The following is a 19,228-nucleotide window of genomic DNA, read 5'->3' on the forward strand; positions in this document are numbered from 1 at the left end:
GGCGGCTAATTTAATAAATTCTATATATATTTATAAAGTAATTTGAACTATTTCCCAATTCTAATCCCGGGATAATGTTTATAAATCCCCATTTTTGTAAACCACGTCGACGTCAGCTTCATGATTTTAATTAATCGCCACTTTTTTGTTGATCCAAACTTTTACAAAGATGCTTTTTACACATTCAACGAGCTGATAAATTCTCTGATATAGTCATGTTCAAAAAAGTTTGTGGTTAAGTTCATATATATCACATAAGATTATACTTGTTTACTATATTGACAATAATCTCTTTTCTATGATCTTGGAATTCGAATACAATTCTATCTATGTGTTATATATTATACTTGATATCTATATAATTAGTTTTGACATTTTGGTATTTGAAATACTTGAGATGGAAGAAATTTATATCATTATAGTATCATAATACACATATAATGATGAATCTCTTTTTATATAATTTTAAACATGTATGTGATTGTGAATTTGGATTTTGGATTTACTTTAATGTAAATTGTATGATATAGTTTGATACGCTTGATAAATACTTGTATATATAATTCATGAATATAGAAAGACTACAATTTAACTCGAGTAATCTAATGAAAACATTAATGATCAAAAGGGAAATCAACTTAATCTAAAGAGGAATGTCGATTAGCTTTAATGATTGATTACATTTGATCTTGTATATTGCTGTAAACACAAACACTTCAACATCATATGTTCTTAATCATGAAACTATGATTTGTGCAGCTGTATAACTTGGTATGACACGGAATATGGTAGAATTGCTTCCCCAATCGAGGATATTCAACGAAGAGGATCACATTTGGATTATATTCTCAGTATATTTGAGAGTCAAAGGTTCTATTTTTTCAAATAACTCTTAAATAAGTACAAGATCGAGATTTTTATAGGATCTGTTCCATATTTATATACAAAAATTAACAGGCCGCCGGCGGTTAATTTAACAAACCGCAAACTTAAATATCTTTTAGAAATGACCATAATCATGTACAGATAATTCAAGTAAATCAGCCTCAAATTTAGTTTATAAAAATATCAAACGCTAGATTTGTACATTCTCGATATGATCTAATGATTTCATTCATGAACTATAATTCCTTATAGGTAGATATATAGCTCACTATATTTGTAATTGTAGTATAAGTGATCATTAAATTCCCAAGTACTCCCGGGATATAATAAATTAAAGTTTAATACGTTCCCCTTTTTGTGTAATTTCTTAATATAAATCAAATTCAAATCGCCTTGATTTCTAATTAAAATTCTTCTCTACTATTATATAAACAGTTATTGATGATTTAATGAAAACTCTCCTGATTCTGCTTTTGAACAAATGAGACTGAAATCTCTATGTGAATCAATAGTGAACCTGACGTCTGTGGGTTCAATTTTTGTGGTTCTGTACCTTAAGAATTGATTGATGTATGATCTCAAACTTATTTATTACAAATGATATACTTGTTAGCTATAAGAGTCTCTTTCATGTGATCTTGATATGGATCTAGTTTGATCCTATATGCTTTACATACTTGATGATTTTTGACATTGTGGTATTTCAATTATTTGAGATGGAGGAAATCTATATCAGAATACACATAATGATAAATCTCCTTTTTAATCAATATTATAAACAACATGTAGAGATTATTTAACTCTAAATTTCTTGTCTGATATAGGTTTATTATACCTTTGTTATCAAATTATAAATCAGCTTTTGATAATGTGTCACTTTGATAATCGACACTCTTTATTACACTTTACATCTTTTGTATAAGATGGTGATTATATATCTGTCTAGTAAGTTACCAGACTAATATCGATCAACTAAATGGAGTACTACAAGTTAAATCAAGGTATTTGAAGAAATCATTAATAATCAAATGATCTATCAATTAACAGAAACTTTGAATAGCTGTATAGTTGATTTCATTTAATCTTGTATATTTTTGCCAACACAATTATATACTTCAACATCATATAACATTAATTCGATAAATTGAGTTAATGTAACTCAGGCTAAGGATATTCAATATGATTGTGTTGTTGTCAATAATAACTTAAAATGTGTCAATTAAGTCATTTGTGAAAGAGATCATAATTCTATTAAAAACCAAGAAGAATTCAAATTACAAAACTCCTGCTGACAGGTTATAAAAGCTGTTATAATATAGTATTCATGCAGTCCACAATTTTCATTATGATTACAACCGCAACGATCAATATTTGCTATAAAGATTCCAAGACTGTTCTAAAAGAAAGTTATCAATAAGTTTGTGGATTTTGTATCGTATTTATATATCTAGAGAAATTAATACAGCGGCTAATTTAACAAATTCTATTTGTGTTTCTAGTAATTATTGAATCATTTCTCAAGGAATCCCGGGATTTCGATTTAAATTAATTAAGATAGATTCTGTCTTTGTGTTCTTTTATTGCAACATTTTATTGTAACAATCGTGTTGTTTCTTACATCTCTTAATTTCATTGCAAAAAATAATAAAATTGTTGACACTGCATGGTTTGATACTATACCTTCATTGAATAAACTATTGAACAACATTATGTGAATAATCTATGCAATTGGAGCTTAATTTTTTGATGTTATACGAGCTGTCCACTTTCAAATATTGTATAAAATGATACAAGTTTTGATCAGTATCTCTTTTATATTTATAAATTTTGAAATGTTTGAGTATAGTTTTATCCATGTGTTTTATATGCTTGATATTGATGCTTCTTGAAATATTGAGCTATTGTTTGAGGTTGAAGAACTTTATATCACAATACACATAATGATAATTCTCCTTTTATTTAAATCAAAATTGAAGATGTAGTACTTGTAGCTTTGAATTGGGTGTATTTGAATGTATTGTATGATATAGTTTGATACACCTATATCAAATTATAATTTTTTTTGGAAGCGCTACTTTAACCGTAGACAACTAGGATTAAACCTAAATACACCCTTTGTGAAATAATGTTAACATTATCCAGTGATAATTATTCCAAAACTTTGAATTCTTTAGCCACAACAAATCAACCAGCTCAGTTATTTAACCAAAATAATTAAACAAATAACACATATGAAGTTTATCTAAACGATCTAATATCTTTCGTAGACCGGTACCAAAGAATTCAACTCATCAATACGATATTACGATCGATAATCAAGATGATAATATGCTTCTTTCAAACCTTCTTTCATCCGAAACTTCATGTCAAAAGCTCAACGTTAATAAATTTTAGTGTTGTTTACATATGGAACAATAGGAAAAATTGGAGGATCGGAAAAAACTTCACATATAACAACACAGTTTTTGGAACAATATAAGTTACTACCTAAAGCTAGTGCCACATAATTTAATCAAAGATGGTGTTTAATACACTGGATATCAACTTATCTAATGATAACAAAGGAATCCATAATTTTATTCCGTTGTTCGCTTATAGATCTAATTAATTTATCCATACGTGAAACGTTAAAGCAGATTTAAAGGTTGCACGCAATTCCGATAGTAATTTTATGTCAAAATTTTTTTTTGCAAGCCGTTTCAGAAGACGCGTTTAAAAAAAGAATTTGTATATAATTTACGGCGTTTAAATCATGGCTTATTGCTTATATAGCCATAACAAGTTAAACCCACAAGCTTTTATAGGTTGAATGAAGTAATAGGTAAATAGGCTATAGTTGTAGAACCAATCAAAGTGATATCACCTTATTCAAATGTTGTTTGTTGTTTGTGTGGTTTAATTTGCTTGTGGTGTAGCTTTGATAGCGCAATTTAGATCGATCCGAATACTAACGGTAGGCATTTGCTCAACAAAAGAATATCTCCACTGAGGAGATTGTGATGGAGTATTAGCTTAGGAAAAGAATAGAAGTTGTTGATACCTATGAGTCACTGGAGATTAGGAATAAACGTTGATATTAATACCAGCTTACCCAATACCATGAACCATACCTTTTGATCCTAATGTCCATCTCGATAGTGTCAAATTCACAGCTTCTTCAACGGAGTCAATCGAAGTGGTTGTTGAAATTCCGTTGTTCGGAAAAGTGAAAAGTACTGGGAAATTGGAAATAGAGGGGAGCGCTGCTGAGCTGCCAGTCGTGTAGCACTTCTCTTTTCGGCCACCCGGGTGGATCCGTTTGAGCAGAGAACCAGAAGTTAATTGGGGTTTTCATTCAAGTTTAAAAAAAATCCGAGTTTAAAAAAATACTTCCCGTACCAATTCTTCGCGAACTTTTTTTCAAACTTGGACCAGGTTGAAACTTTCAAAGTGGCGACGTCTAATTTTTTTTTTGAGACGTCGCCACGTTGAAAAAACGTTGAAAAAAGGTCAATAAAACGGCGAACATCCAGCTAAAATTAAAAAAAATACTACAGTATAGAATTTCAGAAATTTATCTTGTAGATAATTGATTTTCAGTCAAAATTGACCCGTTTTTAGTTGTCTAATATGACTTTAAAACTGGGACCTTGTGTTCACTCAACTACAAGATTTATCGATCGTTAAAAGTTTAAATTTCTTTGCGTGGCTTTATCAAATTTGGATTTTTTTTAAACTCCATTTTTTTTAAACTTGAATGAAAACCTCAAATTAAATAGAGAAGATTAAATGGTGACAAGTTGATGGTAGTAATATGACACTACTATATCCAATCACCAGTGTCTATGTAGTTGAATAATCACAGTGTTTAGTGCTTACTTAGGATCCACCTTTAGCCTATTGTTCCCCAGATCACCAACTTTCCACCCGTAAATTGTATGAGCATCTCTGTTAAAATTGCACTCTCTTAAACTTCAATTCCAACACCGGAACAATTTGGATAAACTATACGCATTGATACGCGAAACATTGATCTAAAACTTCATCGAAAAGAGAATAATTTTACACCACACAAAGTTATGATAAATAAAGAACTTTTGCTACATATTTGCACTTTTTGTAGAAAAAACTTACCCATGCTCTATCCTGTTTGTTCCATGATTACTCAATAGATTTAATCGTACTCGAGATCGGACATTTCAATTCAATATTCATTGTTATCATTATAGCATCCTTCCATCCATATATATACACTTGAATATTCCCTTTTAATAAAAAATATCATACATACAAAGATGTTGAGTTCTAAATCAATTCATCAAATTTCAAAAAGATCATTATACAAAATGACTATATCACAACCTCAATCAAGATCTTATACTTCTCCAACAAAGCAAAATAAAGCAACTGCTTCTGTTACATTAGATAATACAATGGGTCATCATCCTCATACCAATGAAATTAAAAAACCAATTGGTCTTGATGCTAAATTACAATTCAATACTCCAAAAAAGACAAGATTAACAGTTGAAGGTCCTATTGAATGTTCTCTTAATGGTTTCCAATTATTAAATTCTCCTTTATTCAACAAAGGTTCTGCATTTACTTTAGAAGAAAGAGCTGCTTTTGGTCTTGAAGGTCTTTTACCAGCCCAAGTTAATACATTAGATGAACAAGTTGAAAGAGCTTATAAACAATTATCATATTTGAAAACTCCATTAGCCAAGAATGATTTTTGTACTTCAATGAGAATTCAAAATAAAGTTTTATTTTATGAATTAGTTAGAAGACATATTAGAGAATTAGTTCCAATCATTTATACTCCAACTGAAGGTGATGCTATTGCTGCTTATTCTCATCGTTTTAGAAAACCTGAAGGTTGTTTCTTAGATATCACTGATCCAGATTCAATTGATCGTCGTCTTGCTAACTTCGGTGAAGATAAAGATGTTGATTATATCGTTGTTAGTGATGGTGAAGGTATCTTGGGTATTGGTGATCAAGGTGTTGGTGGTGTTAGAATTGCAATTTCTAAATTAGCTTTACAAACTCTTTGTGGTGGTGTTCACCCTGGTAGAGTTATTCCAGTTTGTTTAGATGTTGGTACAAATAATAAAAAATTAGCAACTGATGATTTATATATGGGTAATAGATTCCCAAGAATTAGAGGTGAAGAATATGATCAATTTTTAGATAAATTTATTCAAGCTGTTAAAAAAAGATTCCCAAGTGCAACTTTACATTTTGAAGATTTTGGTGTCACTACAGGTCGTCCATTATTACAAAGATATAGAAATCAATTGGCTTGTTTTAATGATGATATTCAAGGTACTGGTGCTGTTGTTATGGCTTCATTAAGTGCCGCATTGAAAAACACTGATAGAGATTTATTAGATTCTCAAATTTTAATTTATGGTGCAGGTTCAGCTGGGTTAGGTATTGCTGATCAAATTACAAATCATATGGTTACAAAAGGTTTAACTGTGGAACAAGCTAAGGCAAGAATTCATTTAATGGATGTTCGTGGGTTAATTTTGGATAATATGGCTGAATCTTCAACTCCTGATCAACATTCATATTCAGATCCTGCTAAAGATTGGGAAGGTTATGATACAAAATCTTTATTAAAAGTTGTTTCTGAAATTAAACCAACTTGTTTAATTGGTTGTTCTACTCAAGCTGGTGCTTTTACAAAACAAGTTATCCAAGAAATGTATAAACATAATCCAAGACCAATTGTTTTCCCATTATCAAATCCAACAAGATTACATGAAGCTTTCCCAGTTGATATTATGGAATGGACTGATAATAATGCTATGATTGCTACTGGTTCTCCATTTAAACCAGTTGATGGTTATGTTATTTCAGAAAATAACAATTGTTTTGCATTCCCAGGTATTGGTCTTGGTTCAGTTTTATCTCGTGCTAAAATTATTAGTGATACAATGATTTCCGCAGCTGTTGATCAATTAGCTGATTTATCACCATTACCAAAAGATCCAAAAGCTGGTTTATTACCACCATTAGAAGTTATTAATGATACAAGTGCAAAAGTTGCTGCAGCTGTTATTTTACAAGCTTTAAAAGAAGGTAATGCAAAAATTGAAGATGAAATTCAACCAGGTAAAGATGAATATGTTAAAGTTCCAAGAGATTTTGATTCTTGTGTTGAATGGGTTAGATCTCAAATGTGGAAACCTGAATATAGACCAATGATTAAAGTTGAACATAGAGAAGATATTCATACTCATCAATATTAAGTTTCATATTAATCTGTCTTTAATTCAATAATATTTTGTGTTCATACTCATTGTGTTTTTCTTTTTTGTTTTTCAGGGAGTTTCCTTTGGTTTTTTCATTCATATTCTGCATTTATATCATTTGATTTAATTTAATTTTCTACGTTGTTTTGAGTCGTTTGTTTTTATCATTAAATTTAAAAGTACATTTTTTAATAATTATAGATTGATATATAGTTATACAATCAATTTCAAGTTAATATATATAATTAATATCAAAAATTCATCATGATGAAAGTATTTGTTGATTGTAGTTTAAAGTATGCTAGTGAATCCACTGATATTAGTTCATTCGTTTATTATACGAGACCTAATTCTGAATATCACTGACTATATAAAGGACCATCATGGTTATAATAACTACATGATAATTATACCGCAAAAATTGGCAGCCACTATCATGAAATCTGGGCCACCATCTATTTAATATACTTCATGGCCTTCTTTTATATTTGTATACCAGGTGAACTTTTTATCTTGTGATTTAATTGTCTAGACTTTATAGTATATTTTTCACTTTTTCGTAAATTTGTGCAATTCTGTCCCAATTTGGTAATTTACGTCTCTGACGTTCCTGCATTTTAACATTTTACCCTTTATTACCCATTACAGTAATCGTATTCACGAAAATAACGAAATTAAAACGCGTAAAATTCTATTTTTGTTCAGGGCCCTTTTTTACCCAACTCGGCTGTTCGAAGATGTTGAAATTGGATCTTTTGTTGAAAATGTATAAACAAAATAATTGAAATTTAAACTTGATTTGAACCAATTTTTATATAATTTGAAGTCTCTAAGTGTTTGAAATTGATCATTAGATTATAAAGAGGTATCATGAATGAGGTCAAGAAGATTACTAAGTTGGTTAATAAGAATAGAACAATTAAATTAACGTTATATGCATTATTCATAATTACAATAACTTATCAATTTTATTCATCAATTTTCCAAATATCAAATGAAAATAATAGATTTTTCAATAAATTAATATATAACAACTCTCCTAAAAAATTAAATGATAAACCTGATTCATTATTTGCCATTTCTAAAAATCCAATACCAAATAATCTACCCAATGATGCTACATTAAGACAACAATTACATTACCAATTCCCATATGATCCAAATCAACCATTCCCAAAAATCATATGGCAAACTTGGAAAGTTCCATTAACTTCTGCTGATTTTAAATCAAGTTTTAGAAGATATACAATTCAATGGAAAGAACAAAATCCAGATTATTTATATAATGTTATACCAGATTCTGCAGCTCATGAATTAATTAATAATCTTTATCAAACAATACCAAAAATTATTCATGCTTATAATATATTACCAAAGACTATCCTCAAGGCTGATTTTTTCCGTTATTTAATTTTATTCGCTCGTGGTGGTGTTTATTCAGATATAGATACAGTTGGATTAAAACCAATTGATTCATGGGTTTCACAAAATAATACAATTTTTGATAAAGTAAACAATGCAGGTGTTGTTATTGGTATTGAAGCTGATCCAGATCGTCCAGATTGGAATGATTATTATGCAAGACGTATACAATTTTGTCAATGGACTATACAAGCAAAACAAGGTCATCCAATGTTGGGTGAATTAATTGCTAAAATTACAGAAATTACATTAGCTAAGGAGAAAGATGGTTCATTAAATAAAATTAAAGGTAAAGATGCTGGTGATGATATTATGAATTGGACAGGTCCTGGTATTTTCACAGATGAAGTTTTCAAATATTTAAATGAAGTTATTTCATTAGATCAATCTGTATCAATTATAAATAAAACACCAGAAAATGAATATAATAAAGGTTTAAACATTTTCCAAGATGGTGTTGATTGGAAATTTTTCACATTAACTAAAAAGCCAATTGTTCTTGATGATGTTCTTGTATTACCAATTACAGGTTTTAGCCCAGGTGTTGGACATATGGGTTCTAAATCAATTACTCATGAATCTGCTTATGTTAGACATATGTTTGAAGGTAGTTGGAAACCAGAAAATGAAAAACATATAGGTGAAGGTAAGAAAGAGAAGAAAGATAAATGATTAGTGTTTGATTTATGATATGATAAAAATTTAATGAATAGAAATAATAAAGTTTGAATTTTGTAGTTTTACGTAGGTTTAATAAAATGTCCAGAATTGGGGGTTATAATTAATAAAATTATATAATTAAACTTATAAACAAAATGATTGAATGAATACATGATAAAATTGAATAGAGAAAAGACATAAAAACCAAATTGAAATATTGCCCTGTACATCAAACAAAAGAAACAACAACAACTAAGAATGAAATAAAATTATGAACTAATATAATTTATGAAATTATAAAATTGTACAACTTGATTTCTTCTTTTTCTTTTTAGGTTGTGATTGATTACCATTAGTACCATTTGAAACTTTACCTAAAGGTTTTGGATTAACTTTTTGTCTTGAACCATTATTATTTGATACATTTATTGAAGAGTTTTTATGCTGTATTGGGGTTTGTTGTATTGATTGTGAAGATGAAGTAGTTCTTTGAGTTTGATTTCTTGGACTTTGTGAGTTTAATACACCATTTTGTGGAGTATTTGGATTTGTATTGGAATTATTATTAAGTTCTTGTTCTTTTGATTGAGCTTCTAATGATTCATTTCTCATTATTTGTCTAACAACATCAATAAATGATTCATCAACATTAGTTTTATGCATTGCACTTGTTTCATAAAATGGTACTCTACCCCAATTTTCACTAATCTTGATACCATCAGCTGGTTGTAAAACTCTATCTTCAACTAAATCACATTTATTACCAATAAGTACCATTGGAACATTTGTTGAATCTTTAATTCTTAAGACTTGTTCTCTTAAAGCTAATAATTCTTGTAATGAACTTTCATCATTAACACTATAAACTAATAAAAACCCTTTACCAGATTTAATATATAATTCTCTCATTGCAGTAAATTGTGCAACACCTGCAGTATCCAAGATTTCTAAATCACAAGCACGACCATCAACTTCAATTTGCTTTCTATAAGAATCTTCAATTGTTGGATCATAACTATCAATATAAACACCTTGAACAAATTGTACGGTTAATGAAGATTTACCAACACCACCGGCACCAAGGACAACAATTTTATAATCTAGCATAATTGTTAGTATTGGGATCTTTTTAAATGGACTAATCTATGTGTCAAAATGAATATCTTATGAACAAAGGGTTCTAGAGTTCCAAGGGTTTAAACTTGTTTCTGATATAGTCGTATGCTGTATAACTGAAATATTGACCAAAAAAAAAGTTTATTCAAATTTTCAAGACACTAGATCCGGGAATCAAGAATCAAGAATCAAACCTCAAAGAATGCTCTTTCCTTAGTTTCATTTTAGTTCATAATATTCAAAACTAAATTACATACCTCTCATATTAATAAAATTAGTAATAAAATATATGAACTAATGATAAACGTCTCACGTTTTTACTTTTGAAAGAATGAGCTTAATTAAACAGACTAAGGATGTTAAACTTATGGAATATGATATACTTGATGTATGACTTTCTAATGAATATCACAATATCAGATATATGCCAATTTGTGTGGGATTGAAGACTTGAAAGTTATAATGTGGAATGTATAGCCAATCAATATATAGCCAGATCTATGAAAAAAACGATTGATATGAAATGAAATGCAAACCAACTTGTTATGAGATGCTCTTTGAACGACTAAGGCAGTATAAGATTATGTGACTGGAGAAAGTATATAAGAACTTGTGAGTATAAATGGTGTTTCTTGTTTTATTCGAGATTTTAAATTTAAATTTCATTTTTTTCGTTATCCACAAAACTTTTCATTACCGTTTTAGGCAATTTGCAGATCTAAAACGTATACTGGGAATTGAAGAAGAAGATGAACATGGGTTTAAAGTAGTCATAAATTAGGTGTAAACAGCTTAAAACATAGTATAGCATTGTGTTTCAGTACCATATTGTATATTTCTGAAAAAACCGCAGCTTCATACCCAAATTTCTCATTATTTCCCATTTTTTCAGTTCCTGATGAGACGCGTTTTGTACTGAATTTTAAAGATCTCGATTTAAATTTTAGTTAACGCCTCAAAATATGCACTAAAATTACGAATTTGGCCATGGAATACTACTGGTGAAATACTAGTGGTTATCAAGCTGATGATAGGCTGGTCTTGTGGGGAGTGTGTGGGCTGGAATGCTCTCCGTTGATGAGATGTTCAGCAGTGTAGTCCTTAGTTTGAACAGGGCTCTACATCATTATGGGTCAGTGAAATATGTACAAGTTTATATTATTTACAAGTTTATAATCTATTGTGTCAAGGATCTGTGGATCTTAGCAATGGCTGTTCTGACTGAACTTTGACTAGCCTTCCATTCAGTTTCAACAACTTTCCAATCAACACTCTTCATGATTTCACCAATGTTTTTAGCTTTACCTTCGGATTGTAAACCTTTAATTAAATCAGTAACTTTAGTTTCAATTTCTTCAATTGAAGCAACTGGTAATTGATCAATATAAGATTTAATGATTTCAATTTCTTTTAATTCCTTTTCGACTAAATCATCTCTTTTATTATCTTGGTATTCTTTAACTGATTCATTTCTTTGGTTAATGAATTTATTATATAATTCAAAAAGTAAAAATTCATTATGATTTGCTGGCTTAGTATCGATTTCCTTGTTCTTGATACCAGACATCAAACCTCTGATAGTGTCTTTCCTTGGAAAATGTTGTTAGTCTACATCCTCTTTTTCTTCCCACAAGATCATTATTATTACTCACTTTAATGTATCTTTGGCCAACATGGCTTTCTTTAAATCGGTCTTTAACAAAGCCAAAGCATCCTTATAAACACTTGATGATTGGAATCTCACAAATTGTAAAGAACTAGCTCTGACTGGTCTAATAACTCTTGAAAACATGATAGAAAGTTGAGTCAATCAAGTAAAATATCAATCAAATTATCTTAAAAAGTGTCAAATTGTATGGGAAATTTCGGTTCTTTAACTTCGAAATTTCTTTGGCAGTAAAAAAATTAAAATTCGCGGTTTTTTTATTGACATACAAATTTATACACCAAGATTCAAATTAGTGGCAGGCATTTACTACTTTATATAAGAGATTGTGCGCTGTTCAATGGGGGTATTGGTGATGGTAGTACTGGTGCTATAATTATTGCTTAGAATTGAGCGAATTGTGCTCAAAATTTGACGGTCTGAGGGTGTTTTGTTGTGTCCTGGTGCTTATCATAAAGTTATTTTACAAAACACAAAAACCACAAAGAGGAAAAAAGTATCATATATCTGAGGTGATGAAATTTAAGCTATTGATAACCTGTCACTATGGATCACTTTGACTAATACGTGAATTCAGCTCCTACCAATTGCATATCTCTTTGCTAGCTTAAATCATGCTTGATTTCACAAGTTTACCAGATGAATTAATAATTAAAATTTTATATCAACTTGATTCTTCAGATTTATTAAATTTATTTAGAATTAAGGCACTAGATCCAATTTGGTCAAATTTGATTGTTGTTAATGATGATTATAATTTTAAAGAAATTGAAGATTTTAATTTGAAGAATATTGGTGGTAAGAATGGATTTTATCAACATGGAGTGGATAGAAGGTTAAGAATTCCTCATGGGGTATTGACAACTGATTGGTGTTCCCATAAAAATTTGAAATATCAATTTAAACCACTGTTGGTTCTTTTGGTGGTTAATGATTTAACTCGTATTGTTTATTGGGTTAGAACAATGATTTATTTGTTCACACTAGGTCAATCAACTCTGTTTATTATTCATTGGAATGATCATACTTGTGCCTCCAAGGTTGAAGAGATTGAAAATGATAGTAATGATAGTGATTATAGTTATCAATTAAGACATCATAAAACTCATACACTTTATACAGATCGATTATTTGAAATTTTAAAAATTTTCCAAGATAAACTGAAGATATTATCAATTTATGCTGAAAGTGTTTTCGATTTAAGAGTACAATCAACTCAGTTTTTAAATCTTGTTGATAGAATTAATTTTCCCAATGTTGATTGTTTATCATTCTCTCAAAGTTATTGGAATCCAGAACGTGAGGAAGAATGTAATAAATTAACTACACCACATTTTATAACTCCAGCTTTAAAAGATTTATACATTCAAGATTGTTTTAGATCAATAGATTTAAATAACTTCAATCCACCAGAATCAATAATGTTTAGTTCGGGTACTTCAATTAAACCATCAAATTTAATATCAAATGATTATTTATTCCTGAAACTAAAGAAATTATTTTTAAATAATGTTAAAAATGCAATTAAAAAATGTTCATTCCCAGTTCTTGAAGAATTACATGTTTGTTCCACAATTTCTAATCAAATCTTAACAATGGAAGATTTAAATGCACCTGAATTAATAACTTTACAAATTGAAAGTAATTACCTGAATTTACATTTACATAATTGTGAATTCCCAAAATTATTTAATCTTCACATCGAAATTAATGGTCAATTATGTTTATTAGATAATTATATACCAAATGTGGAAAATCTTACTATAGGTGGTTGTGATGAAACTGAAATTGAAAGTTTCAAAATTGAAAGAAAAGCTGCATTTACAGGATGTATTCTAGAAAAATATAAACCAAGACTTTTCCAAGCTGGTAATAATTCTCCATTATTAGCTGATGAAAAATATTCATTCCCTAAGCTAAGAAGCTTAAACTTAAAATCAAATTTATGTCAATTTAGAATTTTAAAACAAATTGATTTGGAATTGTTGAATAATTTGAAAATTACACAGGTTTTAAATCAAAGTCTTTCATCACTTAATTCTTTCAAATTTAATGGGTTGAAAAGTTTACATATTGATTCTATCTTGCATGAAAATGGGTTTGATGCTACAATTAATTTAAATGCACCTAATTTAGAAACATTATATATACAATATGGTGAACGGTATGATATTTTACAATCAGGGAAACAAGTTTATGCAATGAATTTATTTGATAATATAACTGAATGTTTTCCTCAATTGAAACATTTATATTATGATGGTCCATTTTTATATTCCAAAGGGCTAATTAATAAGCCTATTCAATTGTTCAAGAATTTCAATTTATTAAAATTAGAAAGTTTAATATTAGATTTCCATACAGAGGAAATTTTCTTTGCAATTGAAGGGAATCATAGAATTTCAAAAGTTTTTCATATAATTTTTGAAAATTGTAACTTACCTTTGATTGAATCATTAATGATTCGTGCTCCAAAAAATATTAAATTGGAAACTTCATTGCCATTAGAAATTTCTTCCCCCAAATTGGAAAATCTTTGTTTGAATAATGCCTTTTTAGATGATTATATTCCAGTTACTATTGATTCACTGGGGAAAATTAAATATTTAAAGAATTTAAGTATTGCACATATCCAATAAGTGTGTTTATTTTTCGAGTATACAATCATTACATTACAAATTTTATGTTCTTTTTGTACTTTCTTTTTCTAAATATTCTGTCCATAAAGAAACAAAACTTTCTCTCGAAGCTCTTTTTGCACTTGAATTATTTTGAATTAATCCAGCTTGAACTTTTTTATCTTCATCCCAATTTAAGAAATTTGAAATTAATTGTAAAACTTCAAATTTTTTAGTATCACCTCTTGGAATTTGTAAGAATGAAATTAAAAGATTTGTAATTAATTCTCTATCAACTGTTTCTGAGCTACTATTTCTCTTGATCAATTGTAATGCTTTAGTTAAATGTTCATTCAATATAACAGCTTCATGTCTTAATTTCCCAATTTGTAATTGTTTTTCTTTTAATTCTTGTTCTAATTTATTTGATTTATTTGAAGATTCTGTTAATTTTTCATTTTCTTGAGTTAATTCATGAAATGAAGTTTGTGTGGTTAATAATTTATCTTCTAATTGTTTATATGCTAATTGATGAGATTCTAATTGAGATTGTGCGTTTTCATTAGATTTTTTTAAATTTTCAGTTAATTCTTGAACCTTGGAATCTTTTGAATTGATTATTGATTGGAATTCTTCAATTTGTGTTTTCAAATCTTTTACTTGATCATTTAAATCATTAATTTCATTATTTAATGAAGAATTTATTAATTTATCATTTTCTAACGTTATTAAATATTCTTCATTTGTTTGTTTTAAAGTTTCAATTTCATGAGTGAATTTATTATATGATGATGATATTTGTGATTGTTCATTATTCCATTCATTTTCCCTTGATTCATATTCTTTACGTAAATTTGTAAGATCTTGACTGAGACGATCACATTCAGAATTAAGATCTATACTTTCTTCTTTTAATAATTTTAAATTTTTTTCTAATTCTGATTTTTCATGTGATAAAGTTTCTGTTTTATTTTTAAGAGTCATGTTTTGTTTTTCATATTCTGATAATTGTTCTTGAGTTTGTTCTAATTCAACTTGTGCTTCTTTCATTTTACTAAATACAGATTTCATTGAACCTAACCTACTTAATAAAGCTTCATATTGTGCCTCGACTTTTGATTTGGATTCTTCAGTTTCTTGAAGTTTTGTTTTCAGTTGTTCTAATTCTTCGTTACTTGATGGTGATTGTGTAGTTGGCTCAGTAGTTTCAACTTTAGGTTTATCTTGTAATTCTTGTTCCTTTTCAGATAATTGTAATGTTAATTGTTGAATCTTTTCCTCTAGTTCTTTGATTTTATCTTGATCTTCAGCATTATTTGAGGCATTACCATTACTCAAACTTGAATCTACCACTTCAGATTGTATCTCCTCTTGTTTGGTACCATTTTCCATGGTTTCACTTTCATCTTTATTGTTTTCCACTGATTCAACAGCTTCAGATTCTAAACTTTTATCTTCCTCCACCACAGATTCCACAGGTTTAGCAGGTTCTGCTGGTTTTTGTTGGTTGTTCGAAGCGTTCCCGCTCTTCTTCTTGTTGTTCTTCTTTGCCATCGTGCCAATACCTCTTAATTCTTTGGGTCCTCTACCTTAAATCTTTTCAAAATACCTGTTCAACCTCTGTTTCTGCTTATGTGGTATTAAAGATCAAATCGTCCACCATACAAACAATTCGCGAGCTTTGGATTTTTTTTTTTTTGGCGCGCGCAATTCAAAATTTAACTTTAAACGCGTTTGAACACTACGATTTGAAGCAGTTTGAAGGGTCTTAAAGAGGTCAATTAGAAGGATTTCATACAAGATGGTGGATATCAGAGACTTCTTTGGGAACAAGAAAGGTGGTTCTGCGAAGAGTACACCAAAAGTGAGTTCTTAACGGTGGATTTTTGAGTATTCCAGTGTTCATTTTATACTAACAGATTAATGTCCCATAGAAACAAGCAGCTCCAAAAACTACAAAGCAGACTCCTGCTAAAAGATCCAAGACAATTGCCATCTCAGATGATGATGAAGATGATATCGTTGAAGTCAGCAAACCGAAAAGAGCTAAAACTGAAGGTTCTGCTCCTACAAAATCTGAACATTTCACAAAGAAGGAATCAAAAGCTCCATCAACAGCACCAGCACCAGTTAAAAGTACACCAAAAGAAGCTTCAAAACCAAAGAAAAAATCAAATGATGATGATTTTGTTGTTAGTGATGATGATTTCATAGATCTGGATGATGAAGATGATGATTTCTTTGCCGAAGAATTGAAAGAATTGGATAATTTACCAAAAGATAGAACATCAACAAGAACAAATACCACAGTAGAGGATAAACCAACACCACCTCCACCAGCAAAATCAACAAAAGCGGCTCCTCAAACTAAGGCCAAACCAGCTCCAAAACCAAGTCCCAAAAAGAAATCACCAGCGCCTGCCAAATCATCAGTTAAATCTTCAAGTGGCGGTGGTGATGTTACTGCATTAGATGTTCTTGCTAAAATTACAGATGCTGATTTACCAGAAGATATCCCAACAGGTGAAGGATTCAATTATCATGCTTTTAAAGCTCGTCAAAATGATTTACCAGTTCAAACAGGTGCTTTTGAGATTCCAGAAGGTGCACCAAATTGTTTAACTGGATTAACAATTGTTTTCACTGGTGTATTACCAAATATCCCAAGAGATGATGCTGAAGGTATTGCTAAAAAATATGGTGCTAAAGTTACTAAATCAATTTCATCTAAAACTACTGTTGTTGTCTTGGGTGAAGAAGCTGGTCCAAGTAAAGTGAGGAAGATTAAACAACTGAAAATTAAAGCTATAACAGAAGAAGGTTTTATTCAATTAATTAAAGGTATGCCAGAAGAAGGTGGTGATGGTGCTGAAGCTGAAAAGGCAAGAGCTAGAAGAGAAGAAGAAGAAAGAAAAGCTATTGAAGAATCTCAAAGAATGCAAGAAGAAGAAGAAGCTGCAGCTAAAAAAAGAGATGCAGCAATTAAAAAAGCTCAAAATTCAGGTAATTATGCAAATAGTTCTAAACTGAAGACAGATTCTGAAAAATTATGGACAGTTAGATATGCACCAACAAATATTTCACAAATTTGTGGTAATAAAAGTTCTGTTCAAAAATTACAAAGTTGGTTAGAAAGTTGGCCATCAAAATTTGGTAATAGAAAACCTCAAAAGGGTGAAAGTGAATTAAGAGCTGTCTTGATTCATGGTCCACCAGGAATTGGTAAAACAACTGCAGCACATCTTGTTGCTAAATCATTAGGTTATGATGTTTTGGAGAAGAATGCATCAGATGTTCGTTCTAAAGGTTTGCTTAATAGTGGTGTTGGTAATATTTTAAATAATACTTCAGTTATGGGTTATTTCAATCCAGAAGCTCATGCTACAGCTGAAAATGGAGCAAAATTTTGTTTAATTATGGATGAAGTTGATGGTATGTCTGGTGGTGATAGAGGTGGTGTTGGACAATTAGCTTCATATTGTCGTACAACTCAAGTTCCAATGATTTTAATTTGTAATGATAAATCATTACCTAAAATGAGACCATTTGATAGAGTTACTATAGATTTACCATTTAGAAGACCATCAGCAAGAGAAATGAAATCAAGATTAATGACTATTGCATTAAGAGAAAAAATTAAATTAGATCCAAATATTATTGATCAATTAGTTCAAGCTACAAGTAATGATATTAGACAAATTATTAATTTATTATCAACGGTTTCAAGTACACAAAAGACTATAAATTCAGAAAATTCCAAAGATATAAGTGAAGCTTGGAAGAAAAACATTGCATTAAAACCATTTGATATTATTCCAAGATTATTAAGTGGACAAAATTATTCAAAAGTTTCACAAGTTCCATTATTTAAAAAAATGGAATATTATTTTGATGATCATGCATTTGTACCATTAATGTTACAAGAAAATTATTTAAATTCTAAACCAGTTAATGGTAATACCAAGACAAAACATTTAGAATTAGTTGCCAAAGCTGCAGATTCTATATCACAAGGTGATTTAGTTGATAAAAAAATTCATAGTGCAGAACAACAATGGAGTCTTATGCCATTACATGCTATTATGTCCACAGTTAGACCAGCTTCATTTGTTGCAGGACAAGTAGGTGGACGTATAAATTTTACTGGTTGGTTAGGACAAAATTCCAAGACTGGTAAATATACTAGATTATTAACAGAATTACAATATCGTTCCAGGTTACGTACATCAACGGATCAAACTGAATTTAGATTAGAATATATTCCATTATTAGCCAAAAAATTATTAGATCCTTTAGTTTCACAAGGTGCAGATGGTATTGAAGAAACAATTTCCATATTAGATCATTATTACCTAAGTAAAACAGATTGGGATTTCCTCTTAGAATTCCCAATTGGTGAAGATTCCACAGCTGCTAAATTGAAGAAAGTTGCTACTGCTACCAAATCCAAATTTACTAGAAAATATAACTCAACTTCACATCCAATGTCAATTTATAAACCTGGATTATCTACTGGAGTCAATGGTAAAACCAAGAAGGAGAAACCAGATCTAGATGAAGCACCAGAAGACGATCCAGAACCGGAAGAAGACCTCATAGATGAGTAAATAATATACAAA

The 19,228-nt window shown here is 29.7% G+C and overlaps 7 protein-coding genes across 7 annotated transcripts; 4 read left to right on the plus strand and 3 right to left on the minus strand.

Moving 5' to 3' along the window:
- Nucleotides 1-5,210: 5,210 nt before the first annotated feature.
- MAE1 (malate dehydrogenase (oxaloacetate-decarboxylating)) lies at nucleotides 5,211-7,124 on the plus strand (the record flags this gene model as incomplete). The annotated part of the gene is made up of 1 exon (XM_011278589.1): nucleotides 5,211-7,124. One exon carries the CDS (start codon nucleotides 5,211-5,213, stop codon nucleotides 7,122-7,124), a length of 1,914 nt encoding a protein of 637 aa, XP_011276891.1.
- An 873-nt stretch (nucleotides 7,125-7,997) lies between these two features.
- Nucleotides 7,998-9,221, plus strand: OCH1 (initiation-specific alpha-1,6-mannosyltransferase; the record flags this gene model as incomplete). The annotated part of the gene is made up of 1 exon (XM_011278590.1): nucleotides 7,998-9,221. One exon carries the CDS (start codon nucleotides 7,998-8,000, stop codon nucleotides 9,219-9,221), a length of 1,224 nt encoding a protein of 407 aa, XP_011276892.1.
- A 282-nt stretch (nucleotides 9,222-9,503) lies between these two features.
- Nucleotides 9,504-10,316, minus strand: RSR1 (Ras family GTPase RSR1; the record flags this gene model as incomplete). Its single annotated transcript, XM_011278591.1, has 1 exon — nucleotides 9,504-10,316. One exon carries the CDS (start codon nucleotides 10,314-10,316, stop codon nucleotides 9,504-9,506), a length of 813 nt encoding a protein of 270 aa, XP_011276893.1.
- Nucleotides 10,317-11,502: 1,186 nt separating this feature from the next.
- AIM41 (Aim41p) lies at nucleotides 11,503-12,117 on the minus strand (the record flags this gene model as incomplete). Its single annotated transcript, XM_011278592.1, has 2 exons — nucleotides 11,503-11,899; nucleotides 11,978-12,117. The coding sequence occupies 2 exons, from the start codon at nucleotides 12,115-12,117 to the stop codon at nucleotides 11,503-11,505; spliced, it is 537 nt and encodes a 178-aa protein (XP_011276894.1).
- A 488-nt stretch (nucleotides 12,118-12,605) lies between these two features.
- On the plus strand, nucleotides 12,606-14,630 carry BN7_718 (uncharacterized protein; the record flags this gene model as incomplete). Its single annotated transcript, XM_011278593.1, has 1 exon — nucleotides 12,606-14,630. The coding sequence occupies one exon, from the start codon at nucleotides 12,606-12,608 to the stop codon at nucleotides 14,628-14,630; it is 2,025 nt and encodes a 674-aa protein (XP_011276895.1).
- Nucleotides 14,631-14,672: 42 nt separating this feature from the next.
- RUD3 (Rud3p) lies at nucleotides 14,673-16,163 on the minus strand (the record flags this gene model as incomplete). Its single annotated transcript, XM_011278594.1, has 1 exon — nucleotides 14,673-16,163. The coding sequence occupies one exon, from the start codon at nucleotides 16,161-16,163 to the stop codon at nucleotides 14,673-14,675; it is 1,491 nt and encodes a 496-aa protein (XP_011276896.1).
- A 247-nt stretch (nucleotides 16,164-16,410) lies between these two features.
- RFC1 (replication factor C subunit 1) lies at nucleotides 16,411-19,216 on the plus strand (the record flags this gene model as incomplete). The annotated part of the gene is made up of 2 exons (XM_011278595.1): nucleotides 16,411-16,462; nucleotides 16,551-19,216. The coding sequence occupies 2 exons, from the start codon at nucleotides 16,411-16,413 to the stop codon at nucleotides 19,214-19,216; spliced, it is 2,718 nt and encodes a 905-aa protein (XP_011276897.1).
- Nucleotides 19,217-19,228: the final 12 nt, after the last annotated feature.

Source organism: Wickerhamomyces ciferrii, contig 00013 (genome assembly GCF_000313485.1).
Source record: "Wickerhamomyces ciferrii WGS project CAIF00000000 data, strain NRRL Y-1031 F-60-10, contig 00013, whole genome shotgun sequence".
NCBI classification, from domain to species: Eukaryota; Fungi; Ascomycota; class Saccharomycetes; order Phaffomycetales; family Wickerhamomycetaceae; genus Hansenula; species Hansenula ciferrii.